Genomic DNA, 22,024 nt, shown 5'->3' with positions numbered 1-22,024 from the left:
CACAGGGCTGGACAGGAGGCCAGACCCAGAGGAGGGCCGGAGGGCAGGTCGGCACGGGGCTGGAGCGCGCCACGTCCTCTGGCCTCCGCTGTGGTAGGGGTCTGGGCCACACGTCCAGGCTTGCCAGGAGAAGCTCCAACAAGAACGTGGCAGATTTGTGCGCTCCGGATTTTGAGAGATCTGTGGGCCAAAGTAGTTGTGAATCTGGCCCACAGACTGCAGGTGGTTGCTCTCCGTTCAAAGTTTTATTCGGAAAATGACTTTACAACGAGAAGTCAGGCACTTTGGCTGCAGTCACAGTTTGTATCTGTCATGTCTCTTCCAGGGCGTGGTGACTGCGGCCACCAGCCTCATTACCACCTTGGCCCAGAAGAACCCTGAGGAGTTCAAGACCTCTGTTTCTCTGGCTGTGTCCCGGTTAAGCAGGGTGAGTCTGTCGATGGGGAGCGGATCTCATGGTGCCGTTTGGTCTTAGTTATTTTATTTAATCAATACATTGGTTTGCTGTTTAGAATACAAGATACTTGGCTCAGTTCGCAAATTCAGGACTGAGAACTCCTCTTGGTTAGGAATTCTTTGGGTTTTCTTTCAGCCTCTTTGTCAGTCGAGAAGTGTCCTGTCTGTACAGGAAGGTGTGCAGAGAGAAGCAGCCCGCTGACACTCGTGCAGCCCGAGCACCACTCAGCCACCGCGCAGGGTGCGGGCGGGGACACTGGCCGGGGTCTCCCGTTGCGGGAGCCCTGCCCTCACTCCTGTGGCCTCACTCCTTGCTTTCCTCTCCTCTGCTGCCTTGAGCGGGTGTCCTTAGCTCTGTCATCTAGATGTGACTGCGCTCTGACTCTTCACACAAATGGATCCCGCGTATGGGGTGCAGTCTTTCGTGTCTGTCCCGTCATGCTCCGCATTGTGGAATGGCCGCATTTGTCCTGTGTGCTGTTCCTTCAGTTTTTTAAAAAAAAGTTTTTTGGGGGGCGCCTAGCTGGCTCAGTCGGTTGAGTGTCCGACTTCAGCTCAGGTCATGATCTCACAGTTTGTGGGTTCATGCCCTGCATCGGGCTCTGTGCTGAACGCTTGCCAGAGCCTGAGGGCTGCTTCGGATTCTGTGTGTCCTTCTCTTTCCGCCCCTCCCCAGCTCACGCTCTGTCTCTGTCTCTCAAAAATAAATAAATGCAAAAAAAAATTTAAAAAAAATTTTTTTTTAATGTTTTATTTACTTCTGAGAGAGACAGCATGAACAGGGGAGGGTCAGGGAGAGACACACACAGAATCTGAAGCAGGCTCCAGGGTCTGAGCTAGCTGTCAGCACAGAGCCTGACGCGGGACTCGAACCCACGAACCGTGAGATCATGACCTGAGCTGAAGTCGGACGCTTAACCGACTGGGCCACCCAGGCGCCCCTGTTCCTTCAGTTTTGATGCTGTAGAATTTGAATGAAGACACAACATATGTGCCCAGCACTGAGGTGGGTGTGAATCACCTGCTGGGAACAGCTTGGTGTGCATGTGCGTGTGCGAGAGAGAATTGCTAGTGGGTGTGCCCCTGAAAGAGGCAGCGCTTCATCCCAAGGGGACAGTGCCAGGGTGCTCCACCAACAGTGTGCAATGCCCGCTGCTCTGCATCTTGGCTTTTTAAATGTGAGCCGTGCCGGCACGTGGCGGTGCCTTGTGATCTAAATGTACGTTTTTTTCTGTACCAGTGAGGCAGGGCAGCTTTACACGTTTATTGCTTTCTTGAAGATCTTATTTTGTGAAGTGCCTGTTAGGAAGTCTTTTGCCCCTTTTTCTACAGGGTTAGCGCTTTTTTTTTAAATTATTTTATAGAAGTTGTTCTTTACATACTTTTGGTATGAGCGCTTTCTTGGTTAGATTAAGATGAACTAAACAAAATTGCCCACGTGTAACTATTATTGGTCTTTGAAAATGGTATCTTTGTATATGCTTCAGTCTGCTCTGTGTTTAAAAATCTTGTCCTACTTTGTAACTTGCCGTTTCACTCTCTTGGTGAAGTCTTCTCTGACCAGAAATTCCCCATTTTAATGCACTAATCCTTTCCTTTATGGTCAGTGCTTTTTAGACCCTATGTATGAAGTCTTTCCTTGATCTGGGGTTTCACATTTAGACCGACCACCTGCTCTGGGACAGGTGTTTGTATCTATGCAGTGCTAAACGGCCTCCCTGCCCGCACCGCCAGCGGTGCTACCTTGGCCGTAAAGCACCAGGCTCTTCGCCTCTCTCCCTGGGCATCTCTGTTCGTCTTATACTGTCTGCTACTGGGACTTGAGGGCAAGTCTCGATGTCTGCTGGAGCACCTATCTTTTCCCCCCAAGAATCCTTTTGGGACTGCCTTTAATCTGTAGGTCGGTTTTGAGAGAATTCAGATCTTTACAGTATTGGGTCTTTGAATCCATGACCATGGCATACCTCCCCATTTATTTGGATAATCTTTAATTTTTCTCAGTGATGTTTTATAACTTTGTGAGTAGAGGTTCTTTTATCTTTTGTCAGATATAACTTTATACAGTTTATTTTTAAAATTCTATCATCAAGGATATCTTAAAATGTTACTTGTAAACTAATATGGATTGGTTTGTGCCAGTGACTTTGGTACCTTGATTATCATTAATTAACTGGTGAAGCTATCTGAGATTGGGGTTTCTTTGTCAACAGTTTTTTTTTTTTAATTTTTAAAAAAAGGTTTTATTTATTTTTGAGATAGAGACAGAATGTGAGCAGGGAAGGGGTAGAGAGAGAGGGAGACACAGAATCTGAAACAGGCTCCAGGCTCTGAGCTGTCAGCACAGAGCCCGACGTGAGCTTGAACTCATGGACGGCGAGATAATGGCCTGAACTGAAGTCGGACACTCAACTGATTGAGCCACTCAGGCATCTCTGTCGACGGTTTCTTATTAAGGATTCAACAAGTTAAACTTATTAACTTGTTTAATAAATTATGAGTCTTGTATTTTTTTATACTTTTTTTCATTTTGGTTACGTTGCACTTTCCTGACATTTGCTAATATGTCTAAATATTCAGATGTATTGACAGAAAGCTACTCTGCACAGGGGTCTGTAGTGCTGCCTCCTCCCCAGTGTTGACGCAGGTATTGGCGCATTCTCACTTTCCTGATTAGTCTCACCAAGTGTAATGACTTCTTCTGACCTTGTTGCCCTCTCTATTTTGTTTTTTTTATCCCTGGCTAGTTTCTCTTCATGTTTTTATTTTCTCTACTTTTTGAGTTTATTTGTTAGTCTCTTTGTAAATCTTTGAGGTAAATTATTCATTACTTTCTCTTTTATATTTGCTTCAAATGGGTATGTTAAAGTTGTAAGGTTTTGAGTGTGGCATTAGCCGCACGAGGCTGCCTGTGCTGGCTCCCCCTGTGCCGAGGAGCACACTGCTACTGCCTGTCTCCCTCCTCTGCCTGCCTGTCTGCCTTCTGTCGCTCTGCTTGTTCTGCCCGTGCCTTGAACAGCGTGGAGCTCACCTGCCTGCAGGAGAGGCCATGTCTTGGGTCCGGGCTGCTGTCTTGCAGCTGAGGGCAGGAATCAGGTGAGCCTTCCTGAACGTGTTTACCTAGGACCTAAAGTGTCACACCTGAGAGCTTTGTAGGGCGTTGCTCCTCTGGCCTCCCTGGCAGACACAGGAGGTGGGGAAGGCCCTGGGCTGTGTGGCACTGAAGATGAAAGGTCTTAGGGGCGGTCGCATGTTCGGAAGGTGGAGGGGTTGTCTGCCCTGCCAAGGACGGTGGCAGACAAGGAGATGGAACTGCGAATGGAGGAAGCTTGCTGTCCGGCCTTGGCGAGCCCTTGGCAGGGGTCTGCGCTGGACGGCTTCTCCCTTCTGAGGGGACTGAAGTTCTCCCTTTTGTGTTTTGTTCACTTGCTGGTTATGAAGGAAAGATTGGGATCCCGATCTGTGGAATTTTGTGGCGTTTTTGGGTCAGTGGTATTGGCCACTTTGTGCCCGCAGAGCGGGACGGCTGATGTACAGCAAGGGTGTGGGGGGCTGCTCCCCACGGTGCCAGCGGGCACTGCCCTCCATGGGAGCCTGGCACGGCCGTGCTCCTTTACTTCTAAAATAGAAGACAACTAAATATCCTCAGCTCTTCGAGCAGAATTGGTTCTTAGTGTGTGAACTGAGGACCACACTGAGGGCCTCTCTCAGTGACTGATGCCTGCCCGCACCCTTTGTTTGCAGATTGTGACGTCTGCGTCAACAGACCTTCAGGATTATACCTACTATTTTGTCCCGGCTCCCTGGCTGTCCGTAAAGCTCCTGAGGCTGCTACAGTGCTATCCACCCCCAGGTAACAGCTGCCAGCCCAGGCTTGTCTGGGAGGGGTTTGCGTCAGCATCGCAGCCGTACGCCTTGTGCTGTTATCTTCACAAGCCCTTTGCTGGCGCTGGTTCTTGTTCCGTGGGTCTTTGTGATGCTGCCACACATCTTGGCTTCCCCAGAGCAGCTGGTAGAGACGTCACAATTTTCTTGGGATTTGGGGTTATCTCTGCTATTTAGATACTGTGGTATCAGATCTGTGCAGGTTTTTGAAACAACATTTTTCAGTAAAACTCACAAACTTTGTATCTTAAGTTGTTAATAATCTGTATAATCTTAATACATACATTAGAGGTATTTTTCTGTCCATGTTTTATTGCAATATGTTACATTCGACTAGTATGGTAAGTATCTAGAAATGGAACTTTTTTTTTAAAGTTTGTTTTTATTTATTTTTGAGATAGAGACTGTGAGTGGGCACATGTGTGGCTGCAAGCGGAGGAGGGGCAGAGAGACGGGGGACAGATGATTTGAAGCAGGCTCTGCACACAGCACAGAGTCCGATATGGGGCTTGAACTCACGAACTGAGATCATGACCCGAGCCAAAGGCAGACGCTTAACTGACCCAGCCACCCAGGCGCCCTTAGAAATGGAACTTCTTTGTTGAAGAATATAGATACTTCCAAGTTGCACTTTGCAATGATTGCTTGTTGTAACCTTCACATTTTACTCCAATTGGTTTTTGTATAAGATATTTGTCTTAGATTCCAGTAATTTTCTCTTACTAAGTTTTTCCACACTGAAGTATGAACTGCACACCTACAGCCGAGCATTCATGTGTGTGTGGGGGGGGGGTTTCCCTTGAGCTGGAGCAGGGCCCGGCCTCCCCGACAGCCTCTCCTTCCTGCTGCCTCCTTTGCTGTCTGGCCCTGCCCAGTCTGGCAGCTGCCCTACTTCTTCATCCTGAGATCTGGGGTGCCTCCACTCACTCATGGGTGTGTTTCCCCCATGACTTTCCTTTCAGGCCTTCAGCAGCCCCTCTGCTTGAGCCCTGGGGCAGGGGGTGGGGGGCAGCTTCTCAGGGCCCTGATGGCGTCTCTCCTGCGTGCACAGTGTTCCACTCTTCCCTTGAATGGCTGGGTTTGCTACACCCCGGGTATGCTGGGGGCCTTGGTGGGCGTGCTCTACAGGTGGTTTCTGATATTTGATATTTTTGTTGATTTTTCTTTTTTTTTTTTTCTGGTTTCATTAGAATTTTTAACATTTCTTTCTCTTTTTATTGATCTTGGTAACGTTTTCTTTGTTTCTATTGGAAATAGAAAGTGGAGAAAAAGTCTTTTGTCCCCTTTCTTCCAAACTTTTGTAATATATTTTGTCTGTCTCTGAGATTTTTTCTTCTCTTGATTGGTATAATCTGTAATTCAGTGAAAGCATTATGCATCTTTTTAGCATTATTTGCATTAAAATGCACATGCAGTTATGTCCTTGGAAAGAGNGGCCCGACAGCGCTCTGTCTCGCCCAGAAGACCCTGCAGTGCGAGGCCGCCTGACTGAGTGCCTGGAGACGATTCTGAACAAAGCCCAGGAACCACCAAAGTCAAAAAAAGTGCAGCATTCCAATGCCAAGAATGCCGTGCTCTTCGAGGCCATCAGCCTGATCATCCACCATGACAGGTGTGTCAGCAGGGGGCGGTGCCCTCCTTCCCTTGGCCTCTTCCCCAAGGTGTCCTGGGTGACGGTCGAGTGCTTACCTACCCCCCAGCACGGACAGGTTGCCTCTGCCCTCCTCAGACGGGTGGTGATCCCTCTAGGGCCCCTTTTCTTCTCTCTCTTCTGGTGTTTCATGCTCTTTCTGGCCTCAGAGCTCACATACCTTTTGCTGCGATTTCCTTTCCCTGAGAGAGAGCCTCTCCTGTTTCCCCTGAGCACCTGCTTCTGCCGGGCTTCTCCCGTGACCACACAGGAAGGATAGGGGTCCCTGGTAGTTTTCGTGCGGCATGAAGCAGCAGTCAGCGTTGGTTTGAGGCCTTTATGGGGATGTGGTGAGATGGCCGTGTGTGTCAGTGAGACAGAGATTGGCGACGGCAGATGGTTTGCTTCCTTGTGTTTTCTTCTCAGCTCCTGTAGTCTGACTTCCTGCCCGTGGCTTTGAGTACGGTGCCTTGTTTTAGCATCCCCGTTAGCACGACAGTGTGGCTCACGTGCAGGGCCGTGGGAGATGCCGCCAGGGTCCCCGCTGCTGCACGCCACCCAAGGTCGTGGGGGCACAGCAGGCATGGCCCACCTGCTCCCGACCATCTCCCACCTCCGTGCTTTTGGACAAATGTAGTTTCTTGTGACAGAAACTCAGTCTGAGAGTCCTACTTCAGCAGGGCTGGGAACTGCTAAAAACAAAACTTGAGAGGTTAGAGGAAGCCTTTTGGTCTTTATTAAATGTATTTGAAGAGCAACAGCCACCGCCCCTCTTCTCCCTCCCCCCCGTGCAGCGAGCCCAACCTGCTGGTGCGGGCCTGCAACCAGCTGGGCCAGTTCCTGCAGCATCGGGAGACCAACCTCCGCTACCTGGCCCTGGAGAGCATGTGCACGCTGGCCAGCTCCGAGTTCTCCCACGAGGCAGTCAAGACGCACATCGACACGGTCATCAACGCGCTGAAGGCGAGTGCGCTGTGCTCGGGGCTGTGGCTGCCACGTTCCCAGGGACTCCGTTCTCGGTCTGGGAGGCGAGCTGAGAGCGTGGTATTGAGCGCCACGTCTCGCACGTAGCCGAGTCATAATAGGTGTTTGAATGAGTACAAACAGTTCTTTTTGGGAGAGAGAGAAAATACTTTGTCCTTGTCTCTGAGAAAACTCATCCTTTGCAAAAGAAAATCCACTTTTTGTAAGGAATGAAAATTCCAGAGTTGGAAGAGCCAAGTTGAGGTTACTTGCTCCTGTTACCTTGTTACCTGCCTTTATGAGCCTCCCGGACAGGTAGTGTAGGCTCACTCCGCAGGCTCGGACGCAACAGTGCCCTCCCCCACCCCCGTTACTCATCACTGCCTTAGGTGCGCTGGAGAATGGACGGTGGGCGGGGAGGCTACAAAGCCCGTTGTTTTGTCCCAGGCCTGACCCTGTTCCTTTGTTAACATTTTTCTTAATTTTTTTTTTTTTTTTAGTGTTTTTATTTATTTCTAGGAGAGAGAGAGAGAGAGAGAGAGAGAGAGACAGACAGCGTGAGCAGGGGAGGGTCAGAGAGAGAGGGAGTCACAGACTGAAACGGGCTCCAGGCTCTGAGCTGGCAGTCAGCACAGAGCCCGACGCGGGGCTCGAACCCACGAACCGCGAGATCATGACCTAAGCGAAAGTCGGACGCTCAACCGACTAAGCCACCCAGGCGCCCCGGTTGTTAACATTTTTGGTGTGTGTTTTGAACAAGAGGCAACACGAGGGCTTAGCTTGTCAGTGTTCTGGATCCTCCTGGCCCTGGTTTTGGTGTTTGTTATCACTGCTGGGACTCAGAAAGACTTGCCCTTGCTTGGCGCTTCCCGGCTGTCCTGTGCCCAGGAGCAGCTGGGGTCTTATTCTGTAGCAGAGGCTGATGAGCAGGTGGCGGGTTGCGGGGGGGGTGTCACTGGATCTGGACGGGGAGTTGGGTCAGCGCGCAGTTAGTGTTGGGACGGAGTTGGGTGCCTGAGCCGCTGTGGCCTGGGTTCTGCTTGTGAGGCTTTTCACTCTGCCTCGTGCCCCCAGACGGAGAGGGATGTGAGTGTGCGGCAGCGGGCCGTGGACCTCCTCTATGCCATGTGTGACCGCAGCAACGCCCAGCAGATTGTGGCCGAGATGCTGAGCTACTTGGAGACGGCCGACTATTCGATCCGGGAAGAGATTGTGAGTCTGAAGGCTGCCACATTGCCACCACAAGCCTTCCTTTCCTTGGAGTTTGTGATTCTCCCTGGTGCTTTATTGGGAACCTGCTAGGTCTTGGGTGCAAGATCCCTCTGCCTTAGCTTCCAAGTTTTGTGGGCAAAATTCTGTAAGTTTGACCCTTACATTACTGCTTATGTGCTCGGGATGTGCTCCTCCGTCTCTGACATGTTGAGCTCAGCCACCATCTAGTACCTGGCAGGGGTGGTTTCCGTTATTATGTGATCAGCAAAGCAGGTGGGCACACCAAACAGATTGTCAGAGTTCCGCAAATACCTACTTCATGAAGGACTGATCGCAATACAGAAGTGGGGGCATGAGGCTCCAGGTAGCCCGTGGCCGGCAGAGAGGGGCCCTGAGCGTGTGTGTGATTCTAGAGGGCTCAGTGTGCCTGTGTGGAGAGGTCAGCTGCTAAGGGTCGCGGGCCTGTAGCCTCTCCGTCCTATGAAAAGTGTGTCCTATTTGTCTTTCTAGGGAGTGAAGTGCAGCAGAGGCCTCCTTGGGAACTCTGGGGGGCCAGTGCCCGGCATCAGAGCTCTCACTATGAGTGACCCTCAGGCTTGCTCGCAGGCTGATGTTTGGGTTGGAAATGAAAGGCTGGGAGCTTCTGAGTGTATGTGGCTCTGCACACAGCTGGGACACTCAGGCTTATAGGGGATTGTTCATTGAATGGCTGGGCCCCCTCTGGCCAGACTGGGGCAGGTGCTGGCTCTTCAATGTGAGCGGCATGGCTTCATTCCCGTGTGGCCGTGCTTCAGGGAGGAGCGGGGCTGCCCTGGAGAAGAAAGAAGGTCAAGGAAGGCTTCTCAGAGGAGGCACCCCTGGAGTCGAACTGCTGACCAGCCAGGAGAGAGGACACAGGCACTTCGGGGGAGACAGGAGGGGCAGGAGTGGAAGATCTAAGAATAGACATGTAGGGAGGGGGGAGTCCATTGTGGGGAGGGGGGGGGTCACGTTTAGAGTGTGGCCAGGCAGCAGGGCCTGGGCTCGATGCTTGTGTGGTAGGGCTGGTCCTGGGGACTGTGGTTACCACATCTGGGGTGTGGTTACCATCGCAATTCTGCGTGTTGTGAGCTGGCACAGAAGGGACGTGTTCTGTGTAATTAGGTAGGTTTTGTGTTGTTTTAAGTCTGTTTTTGAGAGAGTGACAGAGAGAGGGTGAGCAAGCAGGGGAAGGGACAGAGGGGAAGGAATCTCGAGCAGGCTCCGGTATCAGTGCAGAACCTGCTGGGGGACTCAGTCTTATAAACTTGTGAGACCATGAACAGAGCTGAACTCAAAGAGTTGGACGCTGAGCCCCCCCAGGCGCCCCGGGTAGGTTTTTGAGGTTTTGAATGTTAACCAGTTCCATGTTGGGTCTTACTCCCTTTGAAATGGTGAATGACATTCCTCAGTTAGCTTCAGTCATACAAGGAATAAGACCTTCTGAGTTCTTGGGTAAATGCTCTGTCTGGCCATCTGTCCGGCTTGGTGTGTCATATCGCGTGCCCATGGTTGTGTTAGCTGCTGGGCGCCCATACCTGGATCCGCCGCTTGCCCTGCCCGTAGGGGTCCTTTCTGTCCACAGGGAGGCCAGGTCATAGGCAAGATGGTGGACCTGCTTGTAGTGTGGGTGAGGATTGGTAGAGGCAGGGCTCTAGACCCTGGGGGGGGCTTTGGGAGTCATTGTCATGGGGTTCTGGGGGGCTTCTACAGGATGTGGCAATGAGCTTGTCACGAGAGGATGGTGGTACGTGGGGGTGGGCCACTGGGAGGCAAGGAGGTGGCTCAGTGTGGTGGGAGCAGGGTGTATGTGGCAGAAGGCAGTGAGGCTGCTCGCCCGCATCGTGGTGAGGGGTCCCGAGTGCTCAGCTTCAGGGTGAGCTCTGGGCTCGAAGGATTTAAGCCGAGGGGAGTGGCGCAGAGTGAATTTTGGAATGATGTTCTAGGATCACAGTGGAGAGTCACTGTGGAGGCCAGAGAGTGGGCGGAGCGACAGGTGGTAGCCAGGCCCCGGCAGGAGCTCTGGGGGCATGGTCAGGAGGGCAAAGGAGCAGGAAGGTGGGCTGTAAAGACAGGCACCTGTGTGAGGGACACAGTCTAGTGTTGGCAGCTGATGCCGTGTGGGGGGCTCAGTGCCCTAAGAATGTGACTTGGCATTAGGGGGGAGGGCCTGCTTTGGGACAGCCTGGTGCCACTGCCCCTGGGCAGTGTGTGTGGCCCACAGAGCCCTCTGGAGTGCGTGGGGGTAAATGAGTGGGTGGGGATCCCCTGTACAGAGTTGAGGAAGACTGGCTAGGGTAGGAGAAGACCCAGAGAGCCCTGCCGCTCTGAGAGCAGGCTTGCTGGGAAGGGCTGCCCAGGGTATGATCTACGGTGGTGTGGGGCAGCCATGACCCGGCCCTCCCGTGTGTTCTCCTAGAGCGTGTCCCTCCCAGGCTATTCCTGGAGGGTGGTTTGCCTTTCCCCAGGGAAATGTGCAAGTCTTAAACTCTCTGGGCTCCCTTGAGAATTTGGTGGAAGCTTCTTGCACACCCAAGCTTTGGCACGTGTGTGCATTCAGGTCCTCCCGAGGCCCTCGAGTTGATGCAGCGCTGGTGGCTGCGGAGCCCAGAGCAGCTGCCCTGAGCATCCGCCCCCTGCAGGTGCTGAAAGTCGCCATCTTGGCGGAGAAGTATGCTGTGGACTACACGTGGTATGTGGACACCATCCTGAACCTGATCCGGATTGCCGGCGACTACGTGAGCGAGGAGGTGTGGTACCGCGTCATTCAGATTGTCATCAACCGGGACGACGTGCAGGGCTACGCTGCTAAGACGGTGTTTGAGGTATGGCCCAGACGCACCCTCCGGCTAAGGCGTGGGATTCTGGTGGGCATCGCTGGCCTCCCTGTGCCTCCTACCTACTGTTCTGGGAGGTCCCAGTGCCTGTGCCGGGGACAGCGCCTCTGTTTGGGCCTTGTCTCCTGCATGTGCAGGGTCTCCTTTGGTGAGGGGTGTGTGTCCCCGGAGGGTGCTGCTGTGCACCTGGCCTCACCTGGGGCCCAAGTAGAGCACGACTTTCGTTCCAGGGCTGGTATTGGCCACATCTCTGCCTTTGGCGCCTCCTTGCTACTGACCTACCTGCTGAAGCGGCAAGGAAGGGGCGGGTACTGAAGCCAGGGGTTCTTGGGGAAGCTCCAGGGGAAGTTTGCACTAACGTGAAAAATGGGCCGTGCAGGAAAGCAACCTGAATTCCGGGTAGTTCTGGCGCATCACCACCACTTAGCAACTTTATCCTGTTGTGGGACACCTCTCGTCTCTCTGTGCCGTGAGCTCCCGCGCACCAGGCTCAGAGTGCTCGCGGTTTCACAGGCTCTTCAGGCTCCGGCGTGCCACGAGAACCTGGTCAAAGTGGGCGGCTACATCCTGGGAGAGTTTGGAAACTTGATAGCGGGGGACCCCAGATCCAGGTGAGAGACCCTGTGGGGGTCAGGTGAGCACTGCACTGTGATGCCGGCTCTGTGCCTCCTGGTTCTCACCTGATGGCCGAGCAGAGGTTGGGACAGCAGAGCAAGAGCACCCCCACTCTGGATTCATACGTTTTTATTTCCGTTCGAGCTGTGCAAAAGTCGGGATTCTTGCCGACAGCAGAGGGGTGGTCACGTTACTCCCGTTACCCGCAGGGAAGTGTGTTTTCTTGGACTGCAGTCGCTCTGGTCTATCGTGGGTCCGTTTCCCCGAGCCACTCCCCGCCTCAGGCCTGTGGGTGAGACATGTGCGTGCCCAGCCAGGCGCAGGGGCATGCGTGCGGGGGATGACACGCTGCCGCCCTGTCTGTGCCCCACAGCCCCCTGATCCAGTTCCACCTGCTGCATTCCAAGTTCCATCTGTGCAGCGTCCCCACCAGGGCGCTGCTCTTGTCCACTTACATCAAGTTCGTGAACCTGTTCCCGGAGGTGAAGACCACCATTCAGGATGTGCTGCGCAGTGACAGCCAGCTGAAGAACGCGGACGTGGAGCTGCAGCAGCGGGCCGTGGAGTACCTGCGGCTCAGCACGGTGGCCAGCACCGACATCCTGGTAGGCCCCGGGGGGCTTGGGACCCCTGCTGCACTGTCCTTTGTTCTGGGGCCGGAAGCCGCGGGGCTTGCAGCTGTGATGACTCTGGGTTTCCTTCTCCAGGCGACTGTCCTGGAAGAGATGCCACCGTTTCCGGAGCGTGAGTCTTCCATCTTGGCCAAGCTCAAGAAGAAGAAGGGCCCAAACACAGTGACAGATCTGGAGGAGGCCAAGCGGGAGAGGAGCGCCGATGTCAATGGGGGCCCTGAGCCTGCCCCGGCCAGCGCCGCGGTGGGTCCCTTTCTGATGGCAGTGCCCCGCATAAGCTCCTGGGTCGCCTGGTCCCTGAGGTTCGGCACCAGCAGAGCATCTGCCTGTTGGGGAGAATTTTTTGTTAAGTGTGAAGTGTGTGCCAAGAACGTAGTGGTGGGACCAAGCTTACACCTTCACCTTTCTTTCACCTCTGACCTCCAGAAGCTGTTCTCCCCTAGACGCCTGGGCCTTGTCTTCCAGACTGTCCTTTGGACCGCTGTCTCAGGCCCAGAGTCCATTTCCTCTCTGTCCTGACTCTGGTTCAGACGACGTGACTGCTCGCTGCTTCTGCGGGACTGCCTTGCGTGGGAGGCCTGTCTGGCTACTCTTTGTTGGTTTAGAGTGGACCCACCTCAAGCCTCGTGCTGTTCTTAGAGGTTTTCAGTAGTGACTTGGATTAGAACCAGTTTCCCTTTTCTGTGTGACGTGGTAAGGATATTCATGTATAAACGAAATCATATTTTTTGAAGTGTGTCAGGTGGGAGATGTCATTTTGAGGGTTGTGTTTGTTTCTTTTCTCTCCCTCTCTGGAGCAACAGCTTCGTGGGGAACACGCACGCCAGCCCTGCCACACATCTGCCAGCTGGGCACCCTGGCTAGCTCCCTGGGACTGTGGGCTTTCTGCTTGTCTGTTCTGGAAGGAAGCCTGGAGAGCTTTGTGTCCTCTCTAGGATGTTGGCCCAGGGGCATGAACAGTGCCTCTTAGTGGTATCAGGTGGCCTTTGTGAGGAGGACTGTCAGAGGTGACATGCTCCCGTGAGGACAGACCAAGGCCTTAGGGGTGGGCTTGTCGAGAGCGTGCTCCCGTCTGAGCCATTGTGCTCCTTGATGGCGTCTGCTGCCTGGCCCTGGTCTACTTGTGTGTCCCCATTGACCGTGCGTCTGGCCCTCAAGCCGAGGACCCTGGGCCTGTTACAGACCCTCTATTCAGGCCTTACTGGGCCGCTTGGCTCAGAGTCCCGTCATAGTGAGGCCCCGTCACCTGGGTCCTGATGCTTCTGGGAGGTGCCTTCTTTAGTCTGGGCCTTCAGGTGTGGTGTCTGCTCTGTAGTTTCTGGTAGTGGAGTTTCATGAACTGGTTTTGGAGTGAATGATAAAGACATGCTTTTTCTCCACATGGTCATCGTCCCTCTGCCCCTGAGCAATTTAATGATGCTGGCCTTGCACACTCCGTGCCTCTGACCCTGTCCTCTGGGCGCAGAGCAGATCTGGGCCGGGCTGTCCCTGGCAGTCATGTGGGCTCTTGCCTGTGAGGAGGCCCTGAAGGTCCTGCCAGTGCTGGGGTTTTGTTGGTAGATTGGGTTTGTGAAGTGGTGTGATTTCTGCACGTTTGTGCATGAACTGGTGCTTGTGCTGGGTCAGGTCTGGCGTTTCCCGCGGTGGTGGGGGCTGTGGCTCCTCTGCCAGTGGCGTCACCTGAAGACAGATGTGCACAAAGCAGGAGACACTGTGGTGGCTGGTCTGTGCCTCGAGAGGTGGCCTGCACCCTCCTCTCGGGCCGCTCAGGCCTCCAGCCGGGTGCGCCAATGTGAGCACAGGAAACGGGTTCTAATGTCTGTTCTGACAGTTGTCGTTGGTCCCTCCTTATTTGGTGCTTACTTAATTTTTCCTGAGACGCACACACGTACCAGGCCTTTGGCCACGCTGGGTTTGCCTGGCTACGTCCAGCGTGTGGCACTAAGAATTCCGGTGAGCCCTTCCTGACCCTGGTGTGATCAGGGAGCCCCACTTGGAGAAGCAGCTGTGACGAGACGTAACATTTTGGGTTGGCACGTTCTCAGGGGTGGGGGGCAGGGGCACTGTCCCAGGTTAACTCGGCAGACGTTTTACGTCCCGGCCGCGAGCTCTCTACTCAGCCCTGAGCGGTGCCTGGCAGCTGGGTGCTTGGCGCGTGGATGTGCGTGGTCGTGAGCAGATGGCCCTTCTGAGCTGAGAGCTGCCAGTGCTGCAGAGAGTGTCACGGTTGTGTCAGTTCCCACCTTAGTGCTCAGATGGCCGGGGGTCTGATCAGAGAGCCCTCCGAAGCGGAAGGGCCTTGGTGGGGGCTGGGGAGCTGAGGCCGGAGTAGCAGGACAGGAAAGGGGAGGCGTCCCTCCTGGCCAAAATCCTCCTCTTGTCTTCCTTCCCACCTCGGGGGGGTGGGGGGCGTCTGGATTATACGTGGGAGACAGCGGTGTGTGGCACTGTGGTGTCGAATTGGTCAGAGTGTCTTCCTCAGGGTCACAGATAATATTGCAAGGTTTTCTCTGTACCGGCTGCTCTCCACAGGCCCGCCTCCCGTGGCCTGGGGCCCGAGCACCTGTGGCCCTTGCTTGCCTCTCTGTGCGTACGGAGCGTCTCCTGTGGTGCGGGGCCACCTCTGCTGGGCGTGTGGGCCCAGGCTTTCGGGCTGCTGGTAGAGCTGGAGCCGCACGCACTCCGGTGCCGCGTGGGGCTCTTCCTGCTGCCCCGGCACTGCCCCCGTTGCCGTCAGGGCGAAGAGGGGTGCTTGTGCGGATGGGTGTCAGGCAGACTCTGAGGAGGGTCTCCCTGGGTCCTGGGGGAGGCGGGAGGCAGCAATGGTCCCCGCACGCCTGCCTCGGGGCAGAGAATGGCTGTCCAGGTGGGGCTTCCCGGCAGAACAGCCTTGCTTTTGTCTGCTGTAACTTTTGGGGTGCGTTTTGACTTCACTGGGCAAAAGATTTTCCTGTTTTAAGAAGTATTTGAACTGTTACTCAGGAACCAGTGGTAAAGATCTTGCAGAGGGTGGCAGAGGGGACGAGGTCCCCGTAATTCCCACGTAGGCTGTAGCTCGTCAGCTACGACAGATGCCTTCCTTGCATAATTCAGAGCCAGGTTCAGAGCCACCCGCGTTCTGCTCCTGACCCTCCTCAGGTGGTCAGACCCCTACGGCGCCAGCGTCAGAAAAAGTGTCACCGTAGCCGTGCTCCCGGGAACGCTGCTGCTGGTGCAGCGAGGGCCAGGAACCACCTAGAAGGCCACGTGCAGACGCCGTTGGCTGATGTTGCAGAGGCTCCTGATAGCTCTGCTGGGGTCCCCGTCCTCCAGGCCCCTCCTCTCCCAGGCTCTCCCCTTCCTGAGGGCGGCCTCAGCAGGGCTGGGGAGAAGGGGCCGTCGTGCAGAGCACACGTTTTGTGATGCCTGTGTCTTGGAATAGAATTTGCACGTGATATGACATACCTACGGTGTAATGTCTCAGGACATTTTTTAACTGAACCTGAAAGAGAAATGACCAGTTATTTATACTCACATTGATTTTTGTGTGTAACTGCTCAGCGTGGCCACACGGGAAGCAAGTGACTGTAAGAGGCCTGGCCCGAAAGTGTGACTGGCTAGCGCCCAGAGCGGGGGAGGAGGGTACTTGGCCTCCTTCAACTGTCGCTTCAGGGTAGACAAGCGTGTGTTAAACCTAGCAGAGTGTTAATGCAGTGATGTACGATGATGTCAGGGTGTAGTCTCAGATAACTATAAACCGATGTTTACTTTCATGAATGTTTAGTGGGACATTCAAAAGTTATTCAAGACGAGTCCTCAAAGCAGAGCGGCTCATCCCTGGTTCTTGCAGTGACATAGCCCCTGGTCACAGGCAGAGCCCCATGCGTTTGCAGAGGTGCGGGGTCAGAGTGGGAGTGGCAGCTTGGGCGAGTGCTTTGTGTTGAGTGTGGCCCCCAGTGGCTTTTTCTTTTGCTTAGGATTAAAAAGTAACTGTTTAAAGAAACGAATGGTCTGTAGGCTTTTGATCTATTTGTTCTCTGTAACTCAGTAAAACCTAACGTGGGTAAACCAAGAACGCACCTAAAGTTGCTTGCCTACTTCTTCATGTCTTCAAACTTAATCTCACTCTTGGATGCTGACAGTAACGTGCATGGTCTCGTCTCTTTTTGATTTCTTTTATGGCAAAAGTATTTTCAGAACTTTTTTTTTCCCTGTTCAAATAACCTTCATGGAAACAGGTTGGCTGTCTTTGCAGTCGTGTGAGATGGTGACTGACCTTCAGGCTTGGCTCTGGGGTTGCGGTCGCCCCTCTCGTGCTGGGCCCTTGCCCTGTGCAGCCTGGCCCGGAGCCCTGGAGGGAGGCGTGGGCACTCGTGCTTGCTTGGCCATGGCGTGCCCGGAGGTTCCCCGCTGACCATCTCCTTCCCTGTTTTCCAGTCCACGCCTTCTCCATCGGCAGACCTCTTGGGTCTGGGGGCCGCGCCCCCTGCGCCCGCGGGCCCCCCACCGTCCTCCGGCGGGCTGCTCGTGGACGTGTTCTCAGACTCCCCCTCTGCGGTGGCGCCACTGGCTCCCGGCTCTGAAGACAACTTTGCCAGGTAGTTGGTCCCCTGGGTCCTCGACACAGGGGCTCTCTCCTCCTCTGACCACTTTCTGGGGCCCAGAGTCCACATTAGCTGGTCCAAAGTGCCGTGGTGCCTCCTGGCAGAGCTCAGGACTCTGGGCTGCCAGGCGGGCTTGCTCTGAAACCGCCCCTGCAGCTGCCTGGACTGTCCGCTCTCATGAGGTGCGGCTGCTCACTGTCCCCAAGATCGGGTGCAAAGGAAGCGCTTCAGGCGCTGGCCATCCATGTGTCTGAGGCGCATGCTGGCCTCTCAGCCATCTGCGGCTGTGCTCCTCTGTCCCCTGCGCCCTGCTGTCCATCTGTGCCCCTTCTGGCTCTGACTTCAGCCCCACTTTGTGTGTGCCTTGCAGGCGCCCAGCCTCTCCTTCCTTGTTAACACATGCTCTCAGTCCCTTCCTGTCTTGCCTTTGTGGAGATGCCATGTGCCTGCTGTGCATGCGGCCCCCACTGCCTGTGAGCGCTGGACGGGCCCCCACACCCTGCAGCTCTGCGCAGCGTGTTTCCTTTCCTGCTTTGTTAGCCGTGTGGTTCCAAGCCTTTTCCCTGTTTGCTCTCTGTCCCTCGAGTCCCTGCCAGTCTCAAGTCCGGCGGGGGGCGTGGCAGGGCTCAGCCTGGTGCGGGGGGCATGCCGGCTGGCCGGAGAGGAGCGCCTTCACGGAGCAGCCCCGCGCCCTCCTGGGTCGTGCCGACAGCAGCAGGGCTCCTCTGCGCGTGCAGTTCCCTGTGTCTCGGTGTCCGTGTGCGTGCTGATTCTTACTTCCTGTTGCTCGTTGAAGACGATGAGGAGAGGTGGGTTTGGATGGGTGTGCGTTGCCATCGGTGGCTTCTAGAAGTGCTGAGCTGGAGACTGACAAGCACCGCGGACCCCACGTTGCGAGGCCCTTGGTATCAAAGCGGCATGTGTACCTGGGGACAGTGCCGGCTCGAAGCTGGGCGTCCTGGCTTGGGCGGTGGCCTGGGGCAGGGATTTTACCCAGCGTTCTTAGTTCTCACTGTGTGTGCAGGTGTGCATGGTGCCTGGGCCATAGGCTTCCTCGCGTGCACGGCAGGGCGGGAGGCCTGGTGGGGGCGCTGGCTGCGGGGGGAGCCCTTGGAGCCATCTGCTCAGCAGCTTGCCTACTTCCAGGCACCCCAGCCAGTGGGTGAGGGTTCTGGTTGTCGGCCGTGCTGCAGCCTCAGAGGGTTGGTGAGGTGTCTGGTGAGGGCTGGGTGTGGGTATGAGTGCAGGGTGCTCCGGGACCAGCACTGCTTGCAGTCTGGGGAAGGTTTGCACAGTCCCGAGGCTTTCGCAGGTGCTTGTTATAAACCTATAATCCCACCGGGTCAGGTTTTGGTCGGGGTGACCCATTAAACAACAACCATCCCACCAGCTGTTGACTATTAAGCTACATCTATCACCTAGTGGGTCATTAGTCAATACCCTTGCCATCTCCTTGGCAAGTGTCAGAGTAAAGTGGTTTAGCCCAAACCAGCAGTGCCATGTATGCTGCAGAGTGCATCTGCGGGTGGGGTGCAGCGGGCTGGTCCCTTCTCAGCTCTGCAGGGGCAGGGATGTGCCGAGCTCTGCTGCCCAGTCACTTCTGTCTGTCCCCTTGGGATCAGTTCCGGGCAAGTGTGGTCACACACATCTCAGAACGTTGTGCAGTTGACCTTGTGAGGCTTTGTGTGGGGCCTGAGCGGGAGAGGGAGCCCGTTGCGTTGAGGTGGGGAGTGCCGGATGAAGCAAAGGGCAGCCTTGGGGTCTGAGGGGAGCACAGCTCTGTGGGGCGGGTCTGGAGGGCAGACCGGGCCTGGCTGTCTCTCCTTCTGCCTCTGCTGAGACCGTGCTTGGCGCTGGGGTGGGGGCGGGGGTCGTGCACGCACGTGAGCAGCCCTGAATGCCGTCTGCAAGGTGTCTGAATACAAGGTGTCTGCCGGCCCCTTTGTACGAAACGGGATGGGGGCGGGACGCGGTAGCTCTGAGCTTCAGCAGGCCCCAGCACAGCAGGACTTGGAGATTTTGGGCTGTGGGGGCTGCTGCCATGGAGGGTCTGTCTCCTGGTCTCCCTGGATGCCCTGCTGGCCTCCACGTGTCAGTGTGCCCTGCCCCAGTGCCCTCTCTGGACTGAGAGTTCTTCATGCGCGGGCAGTGGTGCTAGTGGTCGTGCCCGGAGTTTTGGCCCGCGCCCTTTGTCAGGTGAGACCACCTGGGGTCCGGCCTGGGAGTGTCTGCTGTGCCCTGGGGCACCTGTCTGAGTTGTGGAGAAGGGTTGTGGACTGGCACATTCATGGGCAGAGCACTGCCCCGCCCCCTCCTGTGCAGTCATGTCTCGGGTGTGCCCTGTCACTGCTTTCCGCTCGTGTTCTGTCTAGAGGGCACTTGCACTGGTGTTCCCTTGAGTATTTTTCTCCTTTTCCTTTACCTCGTGTCCCATAAAGGCTTTTCTGGCTTTTTTGTTTGTTAAACCCTTTTTCAAAACAAATCTTTACATTTTCATCGGGTACCTTTGAGTGACTCACATGCTGTCCCTTTCCCAAGGTTTGTCTGTAAGAATAATGGTGTGCTGTTTGAAAACCAGTTGCTTCAAATTGGACTGAAGTCTGAATTTCGGCAGAATTTAGGTATGTGTTTAATTACTTAACAAAAAGCTTTTCACTCAGTTATATGGGGAGAAACTGTAAGTCATGTATTTGGTAAAGGTTTAGTTTCTGGAATAGAATATATATAGAATGTGAATTTAACAGCAGAAAAACAACCCAATTAAAAAATGGGCAGAGGACTTGAACAGGCATTTCTCCAAAGAAGACAGACACCTGGCAACCAGTACCTGGAAAGATGCCCCATCACTAATGATCAGGGAGGTGCAGATCAGAAGTAAGGCGCCGCCCCTCGGCCGTCAGGATGGTGGCTGTCAAAACAGCAGGAACCACGTGTGCGGCCCCCCGGGCCCTGTGGCGGGAGCGGGAGCTCCTGCAGCTGCTGTGGCGAACAGCGTGCGGGGCCTCCGAACACTGACGCCGAGCGAGCGTGTGACCCACAGTTCCTGTTTACCTGGGGAACCGAGAGATGGATAGACAGACGCGGTCCGTCCGCACCCTGGATGTGGCTCAGCCCTGACGGGGAGGGACACTCTGACACTGCCACACCGTGGACGGACCCGGGGACGTGATGCTCATGTGTGACCCACTCTCGCGAGGCCCCTGGGGTCTCCAGGTTCCCGGAGACAGAGTGGACGGTGGGCACTGGGGCTGGGGGAGGGGCTGGGGGTCCCTGTTTCACGGGGACAGGGTTTCCATTTGGTAAGATGGAAAGTTCTGGAGACGGAGAGTGGGGACGGCTGCACAGCAGTGTGAAGGTGCTCAGTGCCAGTGAGCGGTGCACTAGAGTCGGGGAAGACGGTACTTTTTATATTGTATGTATTTTACCACAGTTTTTAGAAAAGCTTGCGAATTCCCCCCGGCAAAGAAAACTGTGTCTGCTCGCCATCAGGATGTTGCTGGGGGCCCCTTGTGGACTGATGACCACCTGCCTCCCTCTTGGGCGCCGTCTCTGAGCCCTGTGAGGACCCCCTTTTTTCCACAAGAGCGAGTGCCAGTGTGGGAAATGGGAGAAGTGGGAGCCCTGCCCCCAGGGGCGTTGTAGGGCCGTCAGGAGGGTTGCCAGAAACCTCCTGGGAGCTCTGTGCTGAGAGCAGGCACCAAGGCACCCTTCTTGTCCTGGTGAAGGTGCTGCGCTCCAGGCCTTCCGCCAGGTGTGACAGCCTCCCCTGCACCCAGCGGTGGCAGTGTCAGCTGGGGGCGGGGCGGTGCTGGACAGGTTGGTCCTCTCCATGGTATTTGAAGTCCATTTTCCACTCTGAATTCAGAGGGTATAAGCGTGTTTAGAAACATTTATGTACGCGTTTCTGTGGCGATGTTAAGTAACTGATCACGTCAGCGTGTCCGCCTCGTCTGCGGCACATGGCTCATGGGCTGCTGCGGCGGTGGTGAGGGGCATCGCTGTCGGGGATGCCGGTCTGCCCAGGCCTCCCCGGAGGTGGCGGCCAAGGCCTCTGTCCCAGGTCCCAGGCTGGGCCGTGTCCCAACAAAGGCACCTCCCACCTCAGATGGAGAGGGGGAGTTACCCCAGCGGCCTACCTGGAACTCAAGTGACCGCAGCCACTCTTCTGTGTTTCACGGTTAATGCTCTGGATGTGTGTGAAAGGAATTGTTTTTTCCCTTCTAGGTCGGATGTTTATATTCTATGGGAATAAGACCTCCACGCAGTTCTTAAATTTCACTCCAACACTAATCTGTTCAGACGACCTTCAGATGAATATCCTTGGTCTCACGTGTCCTGCGCCCCAGCTGGGGCATTTGGGATTTAGAGGAGGGCTTTGAGGAAGTCGCTCTTTATCAGACGCAGGAGGCACTCCGGCTGCTGCAGCGCCTCCAAGTGGCTGCCTCGTGTTTACAGGGAGCTCGCGGTCACGCATGGAAAACTGACACTTGGGCATCTGCTCCTGGGTCACTTGGTTCCTTGGAGTCCCTTGTTTTGTTCTCCTGCCACATTATTTTTAAGTCCCTCTGAGCTCCGATACCCTTCTCTGGGAGTTTCCCCGAGTGGCCGCTTAGAACAGGGTGAGTGGGGCCTATGGCCGCTGGGGCCCCGGTGCTGCACACTTGGGGTGAGCTGTGCTTATTTCTGGCGGCCCTGTTCACACCGGAGTCTCGTCCCACATGAGTGCCAGAAACGCAGTTAGAACTTTCCTGCTAGTGCCAGCTTTGTATCCAAACATCTTTTGGGCCAACGAAACAGAGTGAGGGTTAGGAATGCCCCAGCTTGACCGAGAAGGATGCTGCCACCTGCCTACCCCAAGCTAGGTCCGTTTTTATTTTGAGATAAATTTGAAACATTGATTGTAAAGCCAATTAAAAATGTAGGATCAACTGCCTTAAGGGTTTTGTTCAGGATCAGGAGCATGAGCTCTGACTCTTCCAGACCCCCTTCTAGAAGGTTTCAGGGCTTCTCTGCTCAGACACACTTCCCCAATGTTGGCATGGCCTCCTTGACACATACACATCTGAGCTTGCAGACCAAGCCTGTGGACCCGACCGTGGACGGTGGCGCGCAGGTGCAGCAGGTTGTCAACATAGAGTGTGTGTCTGACTTCACGGAGGCGCCCGTCCTCAACATCCAGTTCCGGTAAGGACCCGT

The 22,024-nt window shown here is 55.0% G+C and overlaps 1 protein-coding gene across 1 annotated transcript in view; it reads left to right on the top strand.

Annotated features, from left to right (window-relative positions):
* The window catches only part of AP2A2 (adaptor related protein complex 2 subunit alpha 2), a 90,548-nt gene that overhangs the window by 65,831 nt on the left and 2,693 nt on the right, over positions 1–22,024 (top strand). Inside the window, exons 6-18 of the mRNA XM_077773385.1 lie at positions 326–427; positions 4,198–4,306; positions 5,800–5,950; positions 6,763–6,931; positions 8,006–8,143; positions 10,804–10,986; positions 11,512–11,609; positions 11,987–12,218; positions 12,321–12,488; positions 16,662–16,822; positions 19,367–19,449; positions 21,053–21,144; positions 21,891–22,012. Coding sequence (XP_077629511.1) covers positions 326–427; positions 4,198–4,306; positions 5,800–5,950; positions 6,763–6,931; positions 8,006–8,143; positions 10,804–10,986; positions 11,512–11,609; positions 11,987–12,218; positions 12,321–12,488; positions 16,662–16,822; positions 19,367–19,449; positions 21,053–21,144; positions 21,891–22,012 — 1,808 coding nt within the window. The remainder of the gene's footprint in view (positions 1–325; positions 428–4,197; positions 4,307–5,799; positions 5,951–6,762; positions 6,932–8,005; positions 8,144–10,803; positions 10,987–11,511; positions 11,610–11,986; positions 12,219–12,320; positions 12,489–16,661; positions 16,823–19,366; positions 19,450–21,052; positions 21,145–21,890; positions 22,013–22,024) is intronic.

This window comes from Crocuta crocuta, unplaced genomic scaffold, assembly GCF_008692635.1.
Source record: "Crocuta crocuta isolate KB4526 unplaced genomic scaffold, BGI_CrCroc_1.0 scaffold1161, whole genome shotgun sequence".
In the NCBI taxonomy this organism is placed as follows: Eukaryota; Metazoa; Chordata; class Mammalia; order Carnivora; family Hyaenidae; genus Crocuta; species Crocuta crocuta.
This window is presented reverse-complemented; position numbering and strand designations above follow the sequence as displayed.